Source organism: Lates calcarifer, linkage group LG19, assembly GCF_001640805.2.
Source record: "Lates calcarifer isolate ASB-BC8 linkage group LG19, TLL_Latcal_v3, whole genome shotgun sequence".
NCBI classification, from domain to species: domain Eukaryota; kingdom Metazoa; phylum Chordata; class Actinopteri; family Centropomidae; genus Lates; species Lates calcarifer.
Genome location: NC_066851.1, coordinates 14,092,527 through 14,113,918, shown reverse-complemented (window position 1 = coordinate 14,113,918; position 21,392 = coordinate 14,092,527). Strand labels below are relative to the sequence as shown.

General features: G+C 38.8%; 2 protein-coding genes and 1 long non-coding RNA gene across 3 annotated transcripts in view; 2 read left to right on the top strand and 1 right to left on the bottom strand.

The window, feature by feature from the left end:
- Positions 1-5,409: 5,409 nt before the first annotated feature.
- LOC127143581 (uncharacterized) lies at positions 5,410-10,006 on the bottom strand. Its single transcript, XR_007815141.1, has 3 exons — positions 9,886-10,006; positions 9,588-9,777; positions 5,410-5,786 (listed from the first exon to the last, which is right to left on the bottom strand). It is a non-coding gene; the product is annotated as an uncharacterized LOC127143581 (long non-coding RNA).
- nipal3 (NIPA like domain containing 3) lies at positions 6,412-12,751 on the top strand. The gene is made up of 11 exons (XM_018663607.2): positions 6,412-6,648; positions 6,920-6,988; positions 7,473-7,644; positions 7,847-7,906; positions 8,236-8,381; positions 9,340-9,436; positions 9,608-9,743; positions 9,941-10,029; positions 10,251-10,314; positions 10,680-10,774; positions 11,006-12,751. The coding sequence occupies exons 1-11, from the start codon at positions 6,613-6,615 to the stop codon at positions 11,191-11,193; spliced, it is 1,152 nt and encodes a 383-aa protein (XP_018519123.1). The 5' UTR covers positions 6,412-6,612; the 3' UTR covers positions 11,194-12,751.
- A 782-nt stretch (positions 12,752-13,533) lies between these two features.
- The window catches only part of rcan3 (regulator of calcineurin 3), a 39,087-nt gene continuing 31,228 nt past the window's right edge, over positions 13,534-21,392 (top strand). The window contains 2 exon segments of the mRNA XM_018663608.2: positions 13,534-13,875; positions 15,324-15,583. Of these exon segments, the coding sequence (XP_018519124.1) occupies positions 15,374-15,583 (210 nt within the window). The 5' untranslated portion in view covers positions 13,534-13,875; positions 15,324-15,373.

Below are 21,392 nucleotides of genomic sequence, written 5' to 3'. Positions count from 1 at the left end.
AATTAAACACAGGCTTTTGTTCACTCCGGTCTCCTCTCTCCTCAGGTTTCAGACAGATGAGAGCTCCGTCTCTGCCTGCATGTGTGTGTCTATCACTGACACACACACACAAACAGACAAACCCTCACCCTCACAAAAAAAAAAGTCAGTTTCTCTCTGGAAAGAGATGTAGCAGACAGGATGAAGTTGTGTGCAGTCGCCCGTGACTCAGGTCATGCTGCACTGGCAGGCAGAGAGCATGCAGGTGGCACCTGTAAGGTCAACCTTCATGAGTACACACGTAAGTCAAGTCAAAGCACAGCCGAATTCCCATGCATACATACAGTAAATGCACACGTCTCAACCAAAAACACTGGTTACATCCCACACTACTGGGGTATCCTGGTTGGGAAATGGTGTAAAAAAATATTCAGATATTTTTTCTTAAGTAGCAATACCACATTATATTATAGTATATCACTTTATGTTATAAAATCTTAAGTATTCTGCAGAAGGAAAAGTAGTTAGTATGCACAATATCCACTTTTTGGAGTGTTTTCAAATTCTTCATTATCACCGATGCTTACATACATAGGTGCAGTACCTGAGCAAACACCACATAACCAAACATCCTAGTTCATTTTCTGATTTTTATTTAATGTTATTCTTCATATACAGTCAGTGAACATTATTATGCAGCAAGAAAAACTGCCTCAAACAACTATTTTGCAGTAACTGCACATTGACCTGGTAAAATAAATCCTAAACACTGAGAGAGCACATGTAAACTTAAAGAAATTTCTCATAATAAACCAACAAAGTATAAAGTTGAGAGGCAAAGAGGGAATAATGAAAATCATTATCTCATCTTATACACACACTCGGGTGCTGACACAGTGTAATTCATGGTGATGTTCTGAGATGTGTGACATATACAGCATGTCGGGGTCGACAGTTGACACAAAGTGTCATCTTACATTAATCATAACTGCGGGTGAGAGAAGGAAAAAGGCTAAGTGTTGAATGTGGGCTTTCACAACAGTGTCTTTATCTTACTGCCACAAAGTTTGGCATCCAGGGTCCGGGTCACTTGCATGAAAATTCCCACTGTTTAAGGATACTGTGCAGTAAAAGCAAATGTATAATAATAGTTTGGTTTCAATAAATATTTGTGCTGTAAGATTATATGCTGAATGCAAAACACAGAATCCAGGCTAAAATGTCAGTTTAAATCTTACTCAGTCATGTGTCACTGCGTGGCCATCAGAGGCAGAGCTGAGTCGGACTGTTATAATCCATCATGAAGCATTATGACTTCATGAAACTATCAGGAGATTATTTAAAGTTATGAAGCTACAACTGAAGCCCTGAGTCATAACAATGCATCATGACACAAAATGTCAGGAATTCTTACTTTATCAGAAATACTTCCAAGTCATTAATGAACTAAAGATTTAAAGTGCAAATGACTTACAAGAATTTATAATAGTGTAATTTAAGATTATCTGAGATTTATTACAGAAAAATGTAACTGATGATGTGATTTTCAAAAATTGATTTTCAAAAATAATCTCGTCATTTTTATCTATAGTTAATGACCAAAATCGAAAACTTGCCTCAAACAGGGATTTACAGAGGGATGTGGAAAACAAAGAGTATAATTATACCACTGAGAGATAGAATGACAAAATAAATAGTTTGCAAACATATAATAGAAGTATGAAGTCTGCCAAAACCAATATTCATTTCTAAAACTATGATACATACACTATGGGGTAAAAACCATCAGTTTAAGTTTTTTGTTTTATCAAAATACAAATAATACAAAATTAAATTGTAGTGTGTATGTTAATAAATAGTGACATTTACTATTTTTCTTTTCTCATTTTGGAATAGGGCTTTAGATTATATAATCTACAACTGCCTCATAATTATAATGGCTGTGTGATGATCCCGTGACCACCATTATATATGATCTATACTTGTAACTCCTAATTATTCATGAACTCCATCCTATGTGACATGCTCCCTGTCTACAGTCTTTAATGAGGCCGAGGCAGAAACGTCATTTGCAGCCTTTCTCACCTCTCATCTGTGTTCATGCAGAAGCAATCCCTAATTACAGAGATTAGCAGACTGTAATTCTCTTCGCTTATATAATGACAGGTATGACACACAGAACAACAAAGCTCTGACTGAGCGTGCACAAGGCTGCTGAGAGGTAAGATGGACGTAGCTTTTTTGTTTTGATTATTATCTCAATAGTCAGATGTTTCCGTGGACTCTTCCTTCATTTATGTGTCTGGATATTAGAATTTAGCACAATTAATTTGGCTAAAGGGGATAATCACCATGAATTATTACAAAGATGTAAAGTGATAGTTCTCATAAAAAAGGCTGAGCCTTGATATTAAAGAGGATTAGTCATAAGAATCTTCTAATAAATTAAAGTGAATTACGGCTCTACATTTGTCATGAGAAACTGTATTTGAGAGAGAAGCGATTCAGACTCCAGATACTAATGACAGCAAAAAGTCCCGGAAGAACCTAACAAGTGAACGAGGTTTTCTCATTGTTGGAAATGTATTTTCATTTCATTCTCTGTTGATATCCATGTTATTATTGGCACTAAAAACATCTCCTGAGTATGTCTTTTGTCACACGTTTCTTCATCCTGTTTGGCTGATGGTTTAAAGCTCACACAATGTCACCGAAACCAGTATTCTGGAGGGATGCCCAAAAATCACAATAGTAAGTTGATTTGTTAGCACAGTCAGCCTTACACCCACAGTCATAAGCTGTGCACAATTACACTCAAATATTCAATCCAGCATTCTTTATAGTGTTGTCATTGTCACTTAGGGACTCATTGCTAGAAATGGCACTGACAAGCCCGGACTTGTGGAGGATTTAGGAAAAGCCTGCTCTTCCACCACCACTTCATAACGTGTTAACATTCCTTCACAAGATGGAGTATCACCTCATGGAGAAGTGACTTCCTGTTGGATGGTGCAGTATAGCAATGAATACGTCCCCTTCTCCTATCTAACGTACATGCATTCTTCTGTCATTACAAATGGATGCTGGTCTGTTTGGTTTATAAAACAGGCCTGGCAGTTATTAAATACACACTGCCATGCTTTTCACTAACGTTCATGCATTCCTCTACAGATAGTGGATGGTGCCCACGCATCACAAGGCCATTACACGAGTGTAAGAAACCAGTTATATTTTGTTGATAGTAAACATAAAGTGACTATAAAGTGTATTTTCTTTTAGGGTGTAGAGACTGAAGTTCATTTTCTGGTTTGACAAAAGGAGTCGAAGGTGAGAAATGTAAATTATAGGATGCCTTAGCTGAAAAACGTCCCTGTCTCTTGTAATTAAGACTTGTAGTTAAGACATTTGAATGCATCATCTCGGGTTCTGGGGACATATTTCATTATTTTCTGACATTTAATGACAAAAAAAGATTGAACTGTTAGTTGATAAAATAAATAAATAGTAAGTAGATTAATCAGTAATTTAAAAAAATATTAAAAGAATAATTGTTTGTTGCAGCCCTAAAATGAAAACTTTTGTCAGATTTGCTTTCTTCATTGATTCATCTATCCACACATCAGCTTGTTAATCCATTAATTCTTTTGCAAGGCCTTCAAAGCTGTCCTATGGGAACACAAACACACACACACACACACACACACACCACACACACACACACACACACACACACACACACAGGTGGCAGTGAACAGGTCTGTCCACTATGCCACTATGACCTAATGTCCTGAGGAAGGGACACACCTTTATCTATCAGGACCTCTGGCCCTTCCCCCCTGACCCCTCATTGAATTCTGTTCACATTTAACTTTTTCTATCATGAGATCATGAGGCATAATAAAGAATCATAAGTGTTTATAGGAGCATTTCAAGGCCATGATAATTACAGAAATAGATGCTTTGTGGAGCATTAGCATTTTTAATGACATTAAAGCACCTTAAATGTAATTTCTTGATGCTTGTGTGATGATGTTAATCTGTCAGTTGTATTAAAAAACACGGGAGCGGCTCTCAAATGGGCTTTTTGATGTTTCCAATTTTAACATAGAGCAATGAATCATTGCATTACATTATCATAAACAAGTTTTTACTGAAGATTAACGATTAAAATGATACTGAAGTGGCTTTTAAATTGCTAATGTGTTTTGTGTGCACATGTTGTCCAAGAGTTTTTTTTCCTTCTTTTACTGTTTTTCTCCATGTTGTATTCAGATTTTTTCTTCAGATTTTATTTCCTTGTTAATAAGTGCCAGTTTCTTTCTCTTTTATACATTTTGAGATGTTTTGATCCTATATATTTATCTATCACATCATCTCATTTTAAAAATAATTTTATCATCACAATCACACCAATGTGTGCAATAGCTCTGCAAAGAAACTGAAGAATATAACTAAATTACGGCTAAACTAAATAATTCAAACTGAACTCAAAAAATAAAAAAATAAAAAAATAAAAAATCCAAGCAAATCCAATTCAATCCAAGCGAACTACATGTTTCCAGCCTTATTATGTAAGGTGTTAATGCTATATATCATCAGCATCTTGACATTTTGATTGTGAAGTTAACTAAAAGGTGTATTCACCTGGGATAGCATGATTTATACCTTATATGAGGCAATGGATAAAGTCATTCACCTGCATACTTTCACGCACCTGAGGAACAAGCACCTGTTTGCCATCTATACTTAACTCCCCCACCATACACACACACACACACACACACACACACACGCACACCGTCTGTGAGCTGTAATCAGTGTCTGCATGATAAGTATCTACGGACAACAACACTGTGTCTCATTCCAACAAGTTGTCAGGGACATTAAACTGTGACACACGTGGCAGGCAAGAGAGGCTTTGTGGTTTGGATGGAGATGATGTTTTAATCTACAGAAGTGTGCTGCTATAGAATTAAACCAGCCGCCTACAATGCCTGGAAAAAAATGGATCTGTATATTGCACCTTATGCATGCGAGACCCAACTGTTATCTTCTTGAATAACATGCACAAGTGGTCCCGATTTCTCTTTTTCTGGCTAAAAATAAAAGGAAGTGCAGTTGTCACTTGATGTCATGATGATCTTAAGGGCTTTTGGTGCTCTGGGCAAGAGCGAGAATGTATCCATTTCAAACAGTATTCAGATGTATGTTTTGATTTAAAAAAAATGTCTGACAGTCTGACCATCCATAGAAATAATAATAATCAGGTCATAGCTCAAGGTCCAGCAACATGCCAGTTTTGCCAAAAGGTCATACTTCATATTATAATATTACATTTATGCTTTTAAGTATCTACAGTGTCAGATAATTGCATGAAATTAAGAGGGAAATTAAATGCCACTCATACATCAAGTGAAATCAGCACAGGAATGTCTTGGCATTCATTTAAGCACAATGGTACAAACTGATGGTTTTCTCCCAGCTATGGTGTTTCACTCCCTCTGCTGGTTCATAAATGAAAGTGCCAAATATAAAAGAGCGCATTTTGTTGCCTGATTTCAAGTTTGGACTAAATGTGTTTTTCTTAGTTGCCAACTTTGGTTTAATGAATCTTGTACATTAAAAAGCAGGGACACATGGGAAACTTAGGAGCTTCATGTAGAAGCAATGACTCATCAGTTGCTCACATGAGACACCTCCAGTGTCCTTTAAAATAGTAGCTCACGCCCTTCAATGACCTGCCTTTGTTTTTTCCACTGCTCCTGTTATAGAAACACTGTTGCTGACGTGCTGTCCCACCTTCTCTGCTGCAATGACACAAAGAAAAGAGAAAACATACCATTAGTATTAGTCAGGATGACGGTGAAGGTAAGTTATGATGTTATGATGAGATAGTTATAATCACGCTTTTTTCAGGTGGGGGGGGGGCAGAAGGAGGGGTTGCCTATAGTTGGTTAAAGATTTTGTTTTAGAGATAAATGTGTTCAAGTTATGAAATAGCAACTGTTGCCTAATTCATGAACATGTAATCAGGTTGTAGTGGATATATAAAAGACTTTAAAAAATAATTAGGCTTGGGTTGGTGTCTGGCTAATGACACCTGGGCTGGACCCAAGAATTTACTGGCATTCAAGTACCAGTCAAACTGATCAATATCCTCCTCTAATGTAAATGCTCTTGGATCAATCACAGCTAAATGGCACAACCTACTGTCCGCAAGTGGTACTACAAATTAAAAGCAAGACTACTGGAAACAATAGAAAATACAATAGAAAGAGGAAATGAGGAATGAGTTTCAAAGTTAGTTCGGTTAATTAAGCACATAAAGAAAACAGTTTAAACATGAGCTCTCAGGTGTTCCTGTTCCTGGTTAATGGTTAATAAAAAAAAAATCGTCACTGTCTGCGGTCACGTGATTCAAGCGTAACGTGCGTCAAGTAGACAAGTGGATTCAATGAGGAAGTGAGATGCTCCCCGTCCGAAAAGATGGTGTCCTCCACAGCATAGAGCTATATAAATACAAATAAATGAGCGGTAAATAGTTAATTTTTTAAATCGACAAGATGAAATGTCTGCTGTCTGAATGTCTGGCTACTGTAGAAAACTAATAAACTGCCTCTGAAGGCGAACGGAATGGATATCAACAGAGCCGACGGAGGCTCCTACACGGTGAGACACTGTTCATACACAGTTGTTTACTTTTTAACCGTCTGTCACTGCGTTAGTTTTATTGTTTCTTCTTGTAGCAGGTGTTAAAACATTTATAAAATCGTTTTATGTAACTGTATTTTATGTCCTTTCACATTAAGCCAAAACTTTGAAGCTACATATCTGTAGTACTGTGGTATCTGGAGTACTGTAGTATCTGGAGTACTGTACATGTCGATTATTGTGGTGGTAAACAAAAAAACTTGACTGAATTACATTTTTTTTTCTTTAGGACAATCTCATTGGGACTTTGCTCGCTATCTTTGGAAATGTGCTCGTCAGCATCTCCTTAAGTATTCAGGTATAGAGCTCATTCCTTTATAAAATGTACTTAAATGTACTTTATTTTGGTGCCTGCTATGCTATCCAGTCATGACTATTTATGTCTCCCATATGGAGTAGTTTTGTTTTTCTACTTTCTGAATATTATGTACTTTTCTGTCAGTGTGTAAACATAGTTTGGGGGGGGGGCACCTTGTTAGAATAACCCTTTAGGACTATCTTGTCATTACAGTATCCTTAAAAGCCTTCAGTAGAAGCCTTTATGAATGAAATGATATACAGTTAACACCTTGTCATGATTCATCACTGTCATCATTTAGTCCCACTGCCCTTCCCCTCTGTCCTTCTAATTTACAATATCTCTGCTCAAAACCGTTCCACCTTGTTTGTCCAATTATGCTTACTTTATATGTTTGCTTTGTTTAGGCTATGTGTACTGCACTGTGTGTCCTGTTTACCGTCTGTTAGTCTTTATTGTGTTTTACCTGCATGCTTATTTGCAGAAATACAGCCACGTGACATTAGCAGGGACAAAGGACCCGCGTGCCTTCTACCGCACTAAAACCTGGTGGTGTGGTTTTGTACTGACCTTTATTGGGGAGGGAGCAAACTTTGTTTCTTACGGCTTTGCCCCCCTCGCTCTCATAGCACCGCTTAATGCTGTGTCTGTCCTGAGTGAGTATTTTTAATACTGTTCTCTAATGTGTTGATGGGCATGTTTGGAGATAAATCATCATCATAATCATTGACATGTTTTGGCAAAAACAAGCAGCTACTCACTGAGACGCCCTTATACCACCTTCAAATCTATACATGGAACAAATTAAATGGAAACTCTGTGTAACATCTTGCATTATGCTTTTCTTTTTGTTTTCAGCAAGCTCAATTTTGGGTCTTATTTTTCTGCGTGAGAAATCGAAGCCAAAGGACTTTGCAAGTAAGTTCAGCATATGTGTGTGACTGAAGATGTGCAGTCGCACTGACACTCACATGCAAATATCAAGGAATTTGTGCTATTGTATGTAAATTCTTTAGTAGCCACATGGCACTTAGCAGACTATATGCTGTCTCCTGCTGCTGTAATGACTGAAATTATAAAGTTAATTAGTTTGCCTGTACAAGTCTTTCTTGTGTCCTAAAAAGTGCTGTATCTTGAGTTTGACTGTGAAATTCCCTCTGCTGTGTGATATTATAACCTCCTAAAACCTTTCCTTCCTCACAATATCAGAATGCTGTCAATTAGTTGTATATTGTATCTCATCTCAGAGCGCTATGGGCTGTCCTTCCTGGGCTGTGTCATAATCATAGGAGGAACATACCTCTTTGTAGCATTTGGACCAAATTCTCATGAGAAACTCAATGCAGTGAACATTGTGAAGCACATTGTAGGATGGCCTGTTCTCTTGTACCTGGTAAGATATTTTCATTCACTGAAAAAGCACAAAGTTCTAGAGACATTTCTCATTTGTTTTCCATCTTCAGATCTACTGTGCTTAATGTCAAACCCACACTCAGCAAAACAGGTATAAAATGATTAATGTGTAGCAACAAAATGACAATGTATAACATCCTCTTAAACATTTATAGTATTGTTTTCAAATATGCCTCTTCACCTGTGGGCCTATAAAATGCAATTTTCCCACACCAGTGTTCACCAATATGACACCCTTTAAAGCAATAGAGCAACCCTGCAGTACAGGTTTGGTAACTCTCACGTTCTATTTTTTGCTAAGTCTGTCAGAGGTGTTCATTCATTTTCTGAATCTGTAGTCTGTTAGTAAGTAAACATCCTGTGTCGTTAAGTCAGTGTGGGTAACGGTCTGTTTGTGAGTGCTGTTCTTCTTTCCAAGTTAACCTTTTCTGTGTTTGGGATTCACGTCTTTTCACCTTACATAATTGCAGGTTGTAATTGATCAACCAGACATTCAGACAGTAACTTCTTTGAATCACAATTACAAATGCACAAGTGAGTCATATAAGGTGGAGTATCAATTCCACTCCCTTATTTAATGTAGTAAGGGGGTAAACATCTCTAAAACTAAGAGGACGCAATATATCAAACACTGGAGAGCACCTCCTATGACAGTATTAACCAAAAGTAAACTGTATGAGTTTTACTAGACTGGTTTTTACTGCAGGGCTGCTGATTTTTATTATTTGGTCTTCCCCATTTTGGCACAAATTAAGTTCCACAAGTTTGCACTGAACACAGTACTTTTCCCAGCCTTCTTGACTTGTGATATTATTCAGCACAAATGTTTGTCTCTGGCTCTTAGACTAATTGTGCCGTTATTGAACCTCACAGCATTTCCTGTTTTGTTTATTTGAAATTAATTTAGTGTTTATTGTTGCCTTTATCCTCATTGACAGCTCCTGGAGATTATCACGTTCTGCCTGCTTTTATACTTCTACAAACAGCGCAATGCTAACTACCTTGTTATTATTCTGCTGCTGGTCGCTCTACTGGGTGAGTCAGCTACATTAAATCCAGTCAGTTTCATACTGTCTGTAAAGTCAAGCTATTACCATACTTTACTGGAATATGTTGCCACATGTTGAATGCTCAAAAGGTAGTGAAACATTTTTTAGCCCCTTGTTTGTTCTGTGTTAAACTGTACTTTTGTTGGTTGGTGTGCAGGCTCTGTCACAGTCATCACAGTAAAGGCGGTGTCCAGCATGTTGGTGCTCAGTGCCGAGGGCTCCATGCAGCTTGACTACCCAATCTTCAGCGTCATGTTTGTGTGCATGGTGGCGTCAGCGACCTTCCAAGCCAGGTGAGATACTGGAATCTTGAAGACGAAGTATTTACTGCAACAGGAAGGGAGTGTAGTTAGTGCATATCTGGCTGCTACACATGATAATATAGAATAAAGATATGTTTGCTATTCAGATTTTTATTATTACTTACTTACTTACTTATAGTAAGTTCTCTTAAATCATTTTTATCTTTTTCTGTGTGTTGTCATTTTAGATTTCTCTCCCAAGCTTGTAAGCTGTACGACTCGACTCTGATTGCCAGTGTCAACTACATCCTCTCCACTGTCGTTGCTGTGGGAGCCGGTGAGTTATGGCATTCTTGGTTATCTTGGTTTGTTTTTGCCCAGATTGCTGCTGAGTTTCTTTTTTGACAGGCAGTTTTCAAATGGACCTGGAACAACAGGTGAATGCAGGTCGCTGCCTAGCAAAATAGAGACAAGCAATACTCTTGGAGCCTGAGATGAGTCATAACGTGGAAGTCATCAGACGTTTTTCTCTCTCTGTCTGTCTTCTCTGGCTTTCAGGAGCTGTGTTTTACCTAGAGTTTAATAATGACGACGTCCTTCACATCTGCATGTTTGTGTTGGGGTGAGTGATTATAGACATTTTGTCATGTCACAGGAGGAAAGCACAGAAATGAATTTTATCTACTTGCTTAAGTCTCAGGCTCCTGGTGTTAGTAGTACAGATGGTAATAGTACAGATACATATTTTTTATTAGTAGTAACAACCTGTGCTTTTCCTATTATGACAAGTGAAAATGTCTGCTGTGAATAAGGCCTATTGCATTTTTTGCAATGCTATAGTCAAACATCAATGAACAGATAAATAGAAAACAAGACATTTGCTGGCAACATGTTATGAATTAAGATGAAATATTATAAAAAAGCTGTTGAATTTTGTACCATTCTTGTGCATAAAAGCTGTAACTGATGATTTTGTGCTTTGTACAGAGCTGCACTTTGTTTCTTGGGGGTCTTTCTCATCACCAAAAACCGGAAAAAGACCAGGACCTTTGAGCCATATGTCACTATGGATATGGCTAATGGTTTGTATATATTTGACTTAAATATTGAAACTTGTAAAGGTGTCTGTTTAGATTTAAAGCAACGCAGAGAAAGATTTTAATGGTGAAGTACCTTTGTCTTATAAACTTAAATCACAAAGTGGTGGTTCTAATAGGGAAGATTTGTGCAACTCAACATTGTCTGAAGGCTACAAGAGAAAATGAATGTAAAACCTTATAAAACCTTATCCTACCTGTCCTCTCTAACATCAGGTGTCCCAACTATTCATGATAAGGGCCTGGTGGTTCAGCCAGACTACAATGGTTCTTTCTCCTACGGGGCTCTGGTCAACAACGATGGAGTGGCTCCCGTGACTCTACCAGCCAACCTGGAACAACCACCGGTCAGCCCCAGATCCATTGATGCATCTCATGGCCCGGCTGACCTCAAGAAAGATTAGAACCAAAGATTTTTTTGCCCCCCCACCTTTTACTCCATTCAACTATAAACAACATTCAAGGACCTTAAAAGACCAAGGGGGGTTTGTTTAGTGCTTTTCACATATACACAAGACCAGCGTCCATTCCAGCAGGAAGTGTCTGCTGAGTTTTTTTTTTGTTTGTTTTTTTTGTTTTTGGATGTTCTCTTATCACCTTGCACTCCTTTCCACATCCTTTTGTTTTTGAAGTCTCTAAACAAGAATGTGACTTTGAGAAGCATTCCTTTTTTTGAGAAGATGTCAACTGTATTAATTCCAAAAACAAACAGGAGAAACTTGAAGCTTCTGGATGCTGTAGTGAATTCACAAACACGGCCTCAGAGCGAAGACAGCAGAGTGCTTTTGCCTTGAAGTTTACTGCCTAGTACTCTGCATTAGCTTTGATATGTACAGTAAGGACTCACTTCTATGACTGTTTTTGTTCTCATTCAATTGTTAATGAGAACATATAATCTGTTCTTCCATTGAGGACTGTGAAGTTACTCCTCCACTCCAGGTCTCAACATTGTTAAAATGTAGCTGCAGACTTTTTCAGAATACCTGCCAATGAACATTTTGCCTTTAAATATCTGCCTGTAACTGTCTGACTTATATGAGCGGTTTTCACTCCACAGTTTTCTGCATCTTGTTCCTGGGATTTCATTGTATTATTGCTTTTCCTAATGTGACCAAACGATGGGTGCATTTGTTTTAATTTATTCTTATGTATTTATTAATTTCAAGTTTGCTTTTAATATGCCTTGAAAAGTAGCTTTACACTGGATAAACTACTATCAGGTGGTACATAACCCATGTAGATGAGTGATAAATAACTGTGATAGATCAGTTATCAAGGGCAACTGTCAGTGCCTCTCTGACTAAAAATACTAATCTGAATCCTTTTAAAAGAGAAGTTATAATGCTTTGGACGACTCAAATAGAAAGGAAGTGAAAAAACTTGTCATGAAATTACTGGCACTATACAATTAGTTAAACCTGTATGTAATTTTACATTGGGTTTTAGGAAGTTAAATATTCCTAATGAACAGATTTAGAAAAATCAAACTACGTGGTAAATGTTGCTCAGTTACCACATATCCTTCTGGTACAACGTATTACAAGTGTAACCTCATGTTTTTACAAGCTGAAAAATAATGTTGCAGTAAGTGAAATATCTGTGTATACCACACTTACATTTTCCATAATCAATGAGTAGCTGCTTAAATTAGACACTTTTACAGATTTATCTTCTCCACATGCAGCACTGCATTTCTCCAGTGTTAATAAAACAGAGAGCTACACAAGGGCTAGATGCCTTAGCACAGTATTCGGCAGGTGGTTATTTTGCAGATATGGCCTGTGGTTGTTCACTCAAGCTCAACAACATCACTGTGTAAACCAAACTGTTTCATTCTTATTGTCTTCTAATGAAACCAGAGCAGCTTTTAAAACAGTTCACTGATGCTGTGAAAGCTGTAACTTTTCCACTGTAAATTATATGCAGTCCTGTGTCACATAAAGTTAATGTAATCCATTTGTATTTGGAGTAATGCCTCGTGTTTTTGGTTGAACACATTTTACATAAGATTTGAACTAAAATTATTCCCTTTTAACAGAAAATTTGCATTGATGCAAAGATTATACCATTTGTCTTTCAGTCATGATAATGGTTTATAGATCACAAAGTTTCCAGTTTTTTTTAATCCATTAGAAAATTACTTGGGTCTGATGTTCACTGTGAAAGATGAGCCAAAGGCCAGTTGTCACTCAGCAGACAGGGCCTGGATTTTCTGGCCTTTCTATTTATTCAGCGAAAAGGTCAGCAAAGTGCAGTCATTAACTGTCAAATGGATCATTCCACTAGAAGTAAAGCTTGTCAAAGGGTCAGATCTACTCTATCAACTGCATATTACAGCCCCTGCGGTAAGGTATATTTATGGTGTGGGGTATCTGGAGGTCTGTGACACTTTGTTCTGGGGCCATAAAACAACACAATCATTTAGCAGTGTTTGCAGAGTCATGATAAACCTGTAATCCAATATGCAATTTGGTGCCTGAAAAATCCTATTGACCCACCTAGTTTCATCCTGAAAATCTGCTGCATCATGTTGCTTCGAAATCGAGACTACTCCAAAGTCAATTTTAGGGTTAGGGTTCAAATTCAACTGCTGCACAAAATTGAGGAAGTACTTTAATTTGTGTGTGCAACAGGTGGATCCAGAGAATCGAGCTGTAATACAGTAAAAATTATATATCTGTAGAGATGTTAGTATCTAATTTTAGACAGCAAGTGAGACCCTTGATCGGTTCTCAGACTGGCTGAATTGACTCTCTTTGACGTCGACTATCAAATTAATTACAGTTTTGCTGCTTGATCGCCACCAATCTTGAACCGGATCATCCTCCCCCTTGCTGCAACCTCATTGGTCGCTGCAAGCCTCTGCCGGTATTTCATTGGTCTCACCTGCGGGTCCTGACGCTGGAGTAGGCTGCATCAGATAAATGTTCAATAATCCAGTGATAAACAAACAAGGACGAGTCTGACAGCAACGTAAAAAAAATAGGCCGGCTTCACTCCGTCTTATTAAGCAAAGTATCCCGGAAATCTTGATTTCAGTCTGCGTGCAATGGGTTGTCTCGGCTGCTTTCACTGACAGTAGTGAGGTGAGTAATAAGAATTTTACAGACGAGAATATTTGCAAGTGAACCGATTAGAGATGAAAATTAAAACGGCAACTTCATCCGTGTGAGCTCTGCTATGACTCTGTGGTAACTTTCGAACCAATATCCTTCGTATTATATCTTTAAAAAACAGTATTTAGCTGTGGAAACTAGTGTTTTCACGAGAGACTAAAGTGTGTTACCGTTAAGATAAACGCGCGTGCAGATTTTTTGTTACATGAGCCTTTGATGTAATATACAGGGGTTACCTTGGAGAACACGCAATGCAATTTTGATGTCACGATCCTCAACGGCCATTTATGCTGTAGACATGTGATGTTATGGTGTCATTGCCGTCGCGTGCTGTTTGTACGTCAGCCTACGGATATTAAATAAGAGGAGGATGCAGTTTTTAGTCCGTAATTAATATATTTTTTGTGTTTGACATAAATATTTGATATCCGGTTGATTTTTAGATGTTATTGTGATTTACAGTTAATATTGATCATAAGCGTCATTCAGTACTTATACCACTAGATGGCACTCTGTCCCCAGTACAATGTTGGTGTAACACAGTATAGCCTACTGGAAGTTACATATCTTCCGGCTTCATCTTACAATGTTCTATTATATGATTCATTTTATAATATTTTCCCACACGTTGCTTCCTTGTACAACTCACAGTATGATTGAATTTGAAATATTTAGTCGATTAATCGTTAAGTCAGCTAACAGGAAAAGAATCAGCCACTACAGTTTTTTGGTAGTGGATTTTCACTCTCCAGCTTACCACTTTCTTACCCTCGATATATTTGGATTTTGGACTGCTGGTAGAACAAAACAAGCATTTTAAAGACACCACGTTAGGCTCTGGGATTGATTTTTGATTTTTGATTTTTTTTTTTTTACTGTTTAATGACTTATTCTAAACGATTAATCAATCGGTTAAAAGTCAGTAAATAAATGGTAGAATGTATCATTAATTTCAGTGCTAAAGAGTGTATTTTATGAATTTATCTTTAGGTTTGTTGCACCAGTATTCTTTGAGGGTCAAGCTTATGTACAGTGTTGTATGAGTCAGTATAAATACAGTACCACTCGGCTTTGGACTAGGGGCAGGTGGTAGATTTTCTCTTAGTCACCTGCTAACAGCCAGTGAAAAAAGACTGGATATTTTAATCAGGAAAACTGGGCTTATAAGTATTTTTTGCCTCCTCTTCTCTCCTGATCATCATTCTTTCCTTTTGTGATCTTTAACGGTCACTCCTTCCTTCATCATCCCACAGCCTCTAGTATCATCTCTGACACTTTAGCGCATCGTTGTAGTCTTCACACACCAGTGTCTCGCCATCACCTCATTCTCTTTAGGCTTTTCTCCAAGCATTCAGCCGGTATATTCACCTTTTCTCCCTAACTTCCAATCTGTTAACCTCACCTCTTGCCACTTCCAGCCTCTGTGGTCCCTGTCTCCCTGTCAGCAGTCTACTAAAAAGGCTTCAGCATGCTGCGAGAGAGTTCCAAGGCGTGGAGCAACGGCTCAGAGGCCTACAGTAGTGATCCTGAGGAGGACGAGGAGGAGGAGGAGGACATGGTGTTTGGAGAGAATGATCAGGACGGCATGGCAGAAGAGATGATGGATCTGAGCGACCTCCCCACTGCGCTCTTTGCATGCAGCGTCCACGAAGCAGTGTTCGAAGAGGACGTACAAAGGGTGAGATGGAGCAGACTCACTTTCTGGGTCATATTTTGGCTGCGCATATGTGTGTATCTGTGGGTCGGTTGGTGCGTCAGTCTGTGTGCGTTTGAGTCATCCAGCTGAATGTGTCAGCACGTCCCAAGATTTCAAAGCACAGCAGCACGTGCATGATGTCATCCACAGCTTTTGCTCCTGTCTGTCGAAGTCCAGTCACGGTCTCAAGCTGCGTTGCTGATTGCTCAACCGCAAAGGCACACACGCGCGCGCACACACACACACCTGATGCTGTCATTTATATGCCAGGGAACATGAATGCAGGGCAGTGGATTACAATATGACTTGCACAGAATCATGAGCCATACTCCGCCTTAATCCATGTGTCTGTGCATATCATTCGATCATCACCTCACGCAGTGTGTTATTCATGCCCACTTATGCCTATAGATGTGGCAGCAGGGCTCTTACAGAAGCCCACGGACAGACATGTTGCAGACATTGACTACAATTATGCGTCTGCCCATGCATACGCATAATGTGTATATTCTCTTAAGGCCTCTCTAGGACATGTAGAGTATCTCTTTCACAGCTTAATCAGACTCAGAGCAGTAGCACTTGGATCGCTGGATCCTGTTTGCTGGAGGAGGATACAAAGAAAATACTTTTAATTTTCTGCCCCTCTAATCCAATTATGCTGTCCTACCATCCCTCCATCCTTCCAGCTGGCGCGCACATCTCTCTCTCTGCCTCTCTTTTTAAGTCGCCTAGTCTTTCATTCTCTGTCAAGTCATCTATCCATCCATCTCCTCTACTGTACATCTCTAAAAACTAGCCATCTCTTCTCTCTTCAAGGTTTCTCTTCCCTTTCTGATCACTTGCATGCTGTCTTTTCCCTCCTCAGTTCTTTTAATATTTCCCCTCTGTCTCTCTCCAAAGCGTTTCCTTATTTATCCTCTCTATGTATGTAAATGCAAAGCAGAGAGGCTAAATCTGGCGCATACACAAAATCCCATTAAATGAATCACTCCTGCTTTGTGAGTTTGCTGTTTGTACACCCATTGCTCCTAGTGGTGGAGTCCGCCCCCTTCCCTCCCTTTCACTTTGCCTCCTCACTTCATTACGATTCACACTCGGGCTTTTAAGTGGAAATGCCACCCACACACCCCTCAGTCAGAGCATGTCAATAGATTGTTCTCCATATGGTTCAGTTAAATGAGCTAGGCTAAGAATAGAACTTTTGACATTTATTTAAACTTTTAAAAATGAGGACAGGAAGGGATGAGGTATGAAATAAGAAAAAACAGGTTGTGATATTTTCAAAGCACGAACAGGGACTTCATGAGGTTGTTTTTGGCTTGTAGCAGTGCTGTTTGATTCTGCTCACACACAGACACATACACACTCACTCACCTAGTCTGTATGTTATTCTAAAATTGCTAAATTCCAGCTTTTTCCTGACTGCTAAAAACTTGACATCTCTAAATTCAGTGTCTACATCCTCATTGAAGTACGGGGACATGGCAACCTACATTTTTGTGTCTTTGGGCTCTTGGCTCGCTCCCAACACTGACATTACCTTCTGTTTCTGTTCTCAAAGGCCTGCATGCAGGAGGACGGGCTGTTTCTGTAATCACACTGTGCTCTTTTAGGGAGGGAGGGAGGTAGGGAGAGAGAGAGACATGTGCCCCCATATTTATAAGAAGCTCTTAGCAGGCTATGAAAGCCTTTTCCTTTCTTTTGCATTAGTGAAAAGACAGTAAAACCTCATGGCACACTTTTCTCTTTTATCTGCAGTATTTTGTTCCCCTGACTAGCTTTTAAGTGAAATGGAGAGATGCCTTAAAAGTGCTTGCTGTTTCTTCTGGAAGTTCAGCTGAGGTCTCTCCAGCTGAAGTGATTAGGTTTATTATTCATTCACTAATTAAAATTAATTCTCATGACTAACAGGGCTGTAGCACGACACTTATAATTATGGGAACTGTTTATCAGTCACTGTGTGTCACTATTACAGACAAATGCAACATTTAAGCTAAGGCTACTTTTTTTTTTCTTTTCTTTAAATGTCTCAAAAAGATCAAGGTTTGTGGTCTACCTTCTTGACTCTTCACCCTTAATGAAAATCAAAACCTGCCAGAGAGGGATTATTCCTCATAATAAATAGTGCATTAGCAAGCCTTTCCTGCTTAGTGAGAGATATGTTTATAAAAAAATCTAACCTTATCATATGGTAATATTTTGAAAAACTTCACACTGAAGACATCCTTCATTTTATTTTCCTCCCAAATACATTTTTCATTGATTGCTTGTACAAATTATCCAATTCCTTTTTAGTCTCTGTTTTCTATATTTATTAATGTCAGACATTGCAGTGCAATGCAAGTCTCCAGCTTGATAAAGGATGGTAGACTGTAAACAACAGGGACAGTGATGAAAATAAATCCAGGAAGTGAATGTTCTATCACCCACGAAGTCAGAGAGATTATGTATTTTATAAATATGCGTTTAAAACCCTTCAACGATCCCCCACCCTACCCCCACCCCCCGGCAGTGGTAATTGGACTGAATCTGTACTGTCATATTAGATGTAACATGAAAAACGCTGACTCGCTTAAAGCCCTGATTAACTTGCACAGAGTGGTTTTCATTGAGGCCCGACGAATGATCAACATTACGATTAACACTATTGCATAGAGTGAAAATGGCCGTTGCCATTGTAGCTTCTAATGTAGACATGATTCATTATCTATAGCCCCCACAGAAAACAAGTGTATACGAGGAGTGAGGGAGTGAAAGATAGAGGTGTGTGTGTGTGTGTGTGTGTGTGTGTGTGTGGGCAAAGTAAAGAGGCAAAGTGGTTTCTGTGCTTGTCAAGAGAAAGGTCAAAGAAGCCATTATGAATCGTCCCTCATAGTGCCCAGTGTATATCAGGCCTAATCAGCACAGAGCAAAGCTTTCATTGTGGTTCCTGCTGCTGTCAGACTGAGCTCTCCTCAATCCATAACCAGTGCAATCAAGCAAGTACCAGCTGCAGGCTTAATACTACATCAAGCAAAATGTTTTTATCTTACAGGCAAGAAAAGCAAACATATTTTTACATTCCTGCTCTGTATTGTTATGGGATTATACTAAATTAATCATGTCAGCTTAAAGTTTCACTAAATCAATATGCTTGTGCTAGCAGTAGGCCAAATAATATATAATGTGATGAGGGTTGCTTGAAGTGATGAACCCACAGGGAATTATGAGTTGATTCTGCAGGTCCTCTCGGCCCTACACAGCATTTAATTGTCTTCCAGTTTATTGTTTTAGTTTTACAACCCACGACCTAAATTTTTGGTTCACTGTCATTGCTCTCATCTACCTCATTTCTGGCTGCAGACAGCTATTTTCAGGAACAAAGCTCCAATAAATCCCTTGTATACTACCTGCACATATTGGAGCATTTAGCAGCCAAAGAGAAAAGAGAAAAAACTAAAAGTAAGTGAATATGACTTGCATCTGTAGGATGGCCACAAAATGTGGTCATTCATGGTATTGCAATGGGGGGAAAAAATCCCCTCTGCTCCAGTATCCAGTCCCTGTAATACATCTGTGGTACCAAGTAATTTTTACAACACCTGTAGTCTGACTATTATTTAATTTGTTGTCCTTGTGTCGTAGTGTTTCACAATTCAGTTTCTCAGTTGCAGCCGACTGCTGTTTTTAATATTAACTAGGTCATTATTTCTGGAAAAATTAAACTGGAGTGCAGGAATTTTACATATAAATAAATGTAATTACCCTCACTACCAGAAGGGGGAGACAAAAGTTGTGCACTTCTAGTTTAAAATGTAATTTTTCGAAGCTGAGAGCACCACAGATGAACTTTCATTCACTTACGCTGTTTTTGTGGGGGGAGGCAGAAAATGTAGAGCTGTACAGTATAAACAGTATAAGCACATTAAACCAGAACTATTACAGTAGCCACTAGCTACCATTCCCCCCCCTGCATCTGTACTGCAAAGAGTTTCCAGATTGTCCTCCTTAGCAATGCATTGGCAATGGAGCTGCGATAAAAAAACTGTAAGTAAGTTTTTACAGCTCTGCCGGACACATCTGTCCCACTTCACACTAATGTGTTTGATAGTATGACTCAAGTCAATCGGACGATAAAGTAAGACAACCCCAGTTTAGGGTTGAGCGATGAAACACATTAGGGACTAAAGACAGTGAGATAGAAGATGTGAAATGTGAGATGTAAAGTGAGTGTGACCGTGTATGTGTCTGTGTGTGTGCTTTCTTTGCACACACAATGCATGTACATACAGTGTGCATGCATGCGCGTGGTAGTTTGCATGTGTCAGACTACAGTCTATTTTTGGGTGTGGGTCTTGGGGGGTGAACGTGAGAGAGCGGGTGCTTGGCAGGCTGAAGGTCAGACATGATGCAGTGCAGAGTGAGTGAGTGCCGCTGGCCTCCTGCTCCTGCTGCGGCCTGGATATTATTCTGGTACACTGACTGGGGTTGTCTCACCGACCTGGTGTGCTTGTTTTGCCTTTATTTATCAAGTAGCAGAAGGCAATTGAAGACGGGCAGCAATGGAAAAGCACTATGTGACTAAACTGAGCTGTTATGGCACTCATATGGCAAAATATTTTGCACATTTCACAAGATGACAGTGCTGCTCTCTTTTGCAATAGCAGTTTCCCCACTTTTCTCTGTTAAACTACATTGCTACTTGCATTTTAATGAGTATCTCAAGTTGAAGTCTACTAGATTTTATTGTAAAATTTGAGCCTCTACTGAATCCACAGATATAAACAGGCAAGCTAATACTGTATTCTCATCATTTCTATGGCAAAATATCTGTATTTATTCAAATTGCTATTTTTATATTTACAAAGCATTTATGGACAGACTGAACACATAATAAGAGGTCTTCGTGCCAGCAGAAGTAAGTTAAGCAGAGAGGGGATACAGTGACAGAAAAGACGCTGTGCAGCCATGATTAACCCACATAGGTGATTTTTTCTGTACCGTGTGATTGACACATCTCTCACTCTTTTTTTTAGCTTTATTGAACCTGTTACTCAAGGTTGGAATAAATTTTGCCTTAATTGTATGTGTGCTCCCAAACCTGATTTGGTGTGCTGTGTTTTCCAGCACTTAGTAGCTGTGAAAAAAATAAAATTGAACCACAGTGTGTCCACTTCCTGTTTGATATCAGCTAATAGAGACTCAGCGTCATACCTGCCACCTTATATGCAGGTTTTTCTGCTGCTACATAACTGCGTCAGCAGCACGGCCAAATATCTTAATTTTGACATGCTGCAGTAGGAAAAGCACAGGTACAAACAATGAGATTAATTATGGCTAAATTCCTTTTACCTGTCTCAGTGTCAGGGTCCTGGTGCATGCTGGCTCACTGCAACACTGTCATGGCTTTCTGAGACATTTGAATAGTTCAGAGGCATTGTTAATGTCATCACTAACACCTACTATGTTAGTTGTTTCCTACCATGAAAAGAGTCTTGAAAGAAGGTCATCTTAGTATCTAGACTCCCTAGAATCCTGTGACCTAGTCATTTTTTATTAACTAACCTTCTGCCTCAGGAGAGGGATTGAAGACACGAGATTTTGTTTCACCACTTTTCTTATGTTTTACTGCATACAGACAGAGAAGGATAATCATTTCTGTAACTAATTGGAAATTATTGGTTACTAGTTAATCAACAACTGTTTCAATAAGCGATTAATTTGAATTGGACTGCTGGTGGGGGAGAACAAGTAACTTGAAGGTGTCACCCGGGGATCTCAGAACTTGTGATGGTCATTATTCAGAGATCTG

Excerpts from the sequence above, each read along its gene's own strand:
- nipal3 (XM_018663607.2), top strand. The coding sequence starts at position 6,613 with ATGGATATCAACAGAGCCGACGGAGGCTCCTACACG. Across the intron at positions 8,382-9,339 it reads GGCCTGTTCTCTTGTACCTG|CTCCTGGAGATTATCACGTT; the intron begins GTAAGATATTTT and ends CCTCATTGACAG. Across the intron at positions 10,315-10,679 it reads ATCTGCATGTTTGTGTTGGG|AGCTGCACTTTGTTTCTTGG; the intron begins GTGAGTGATTAT and ends TGCTTTGTACAG.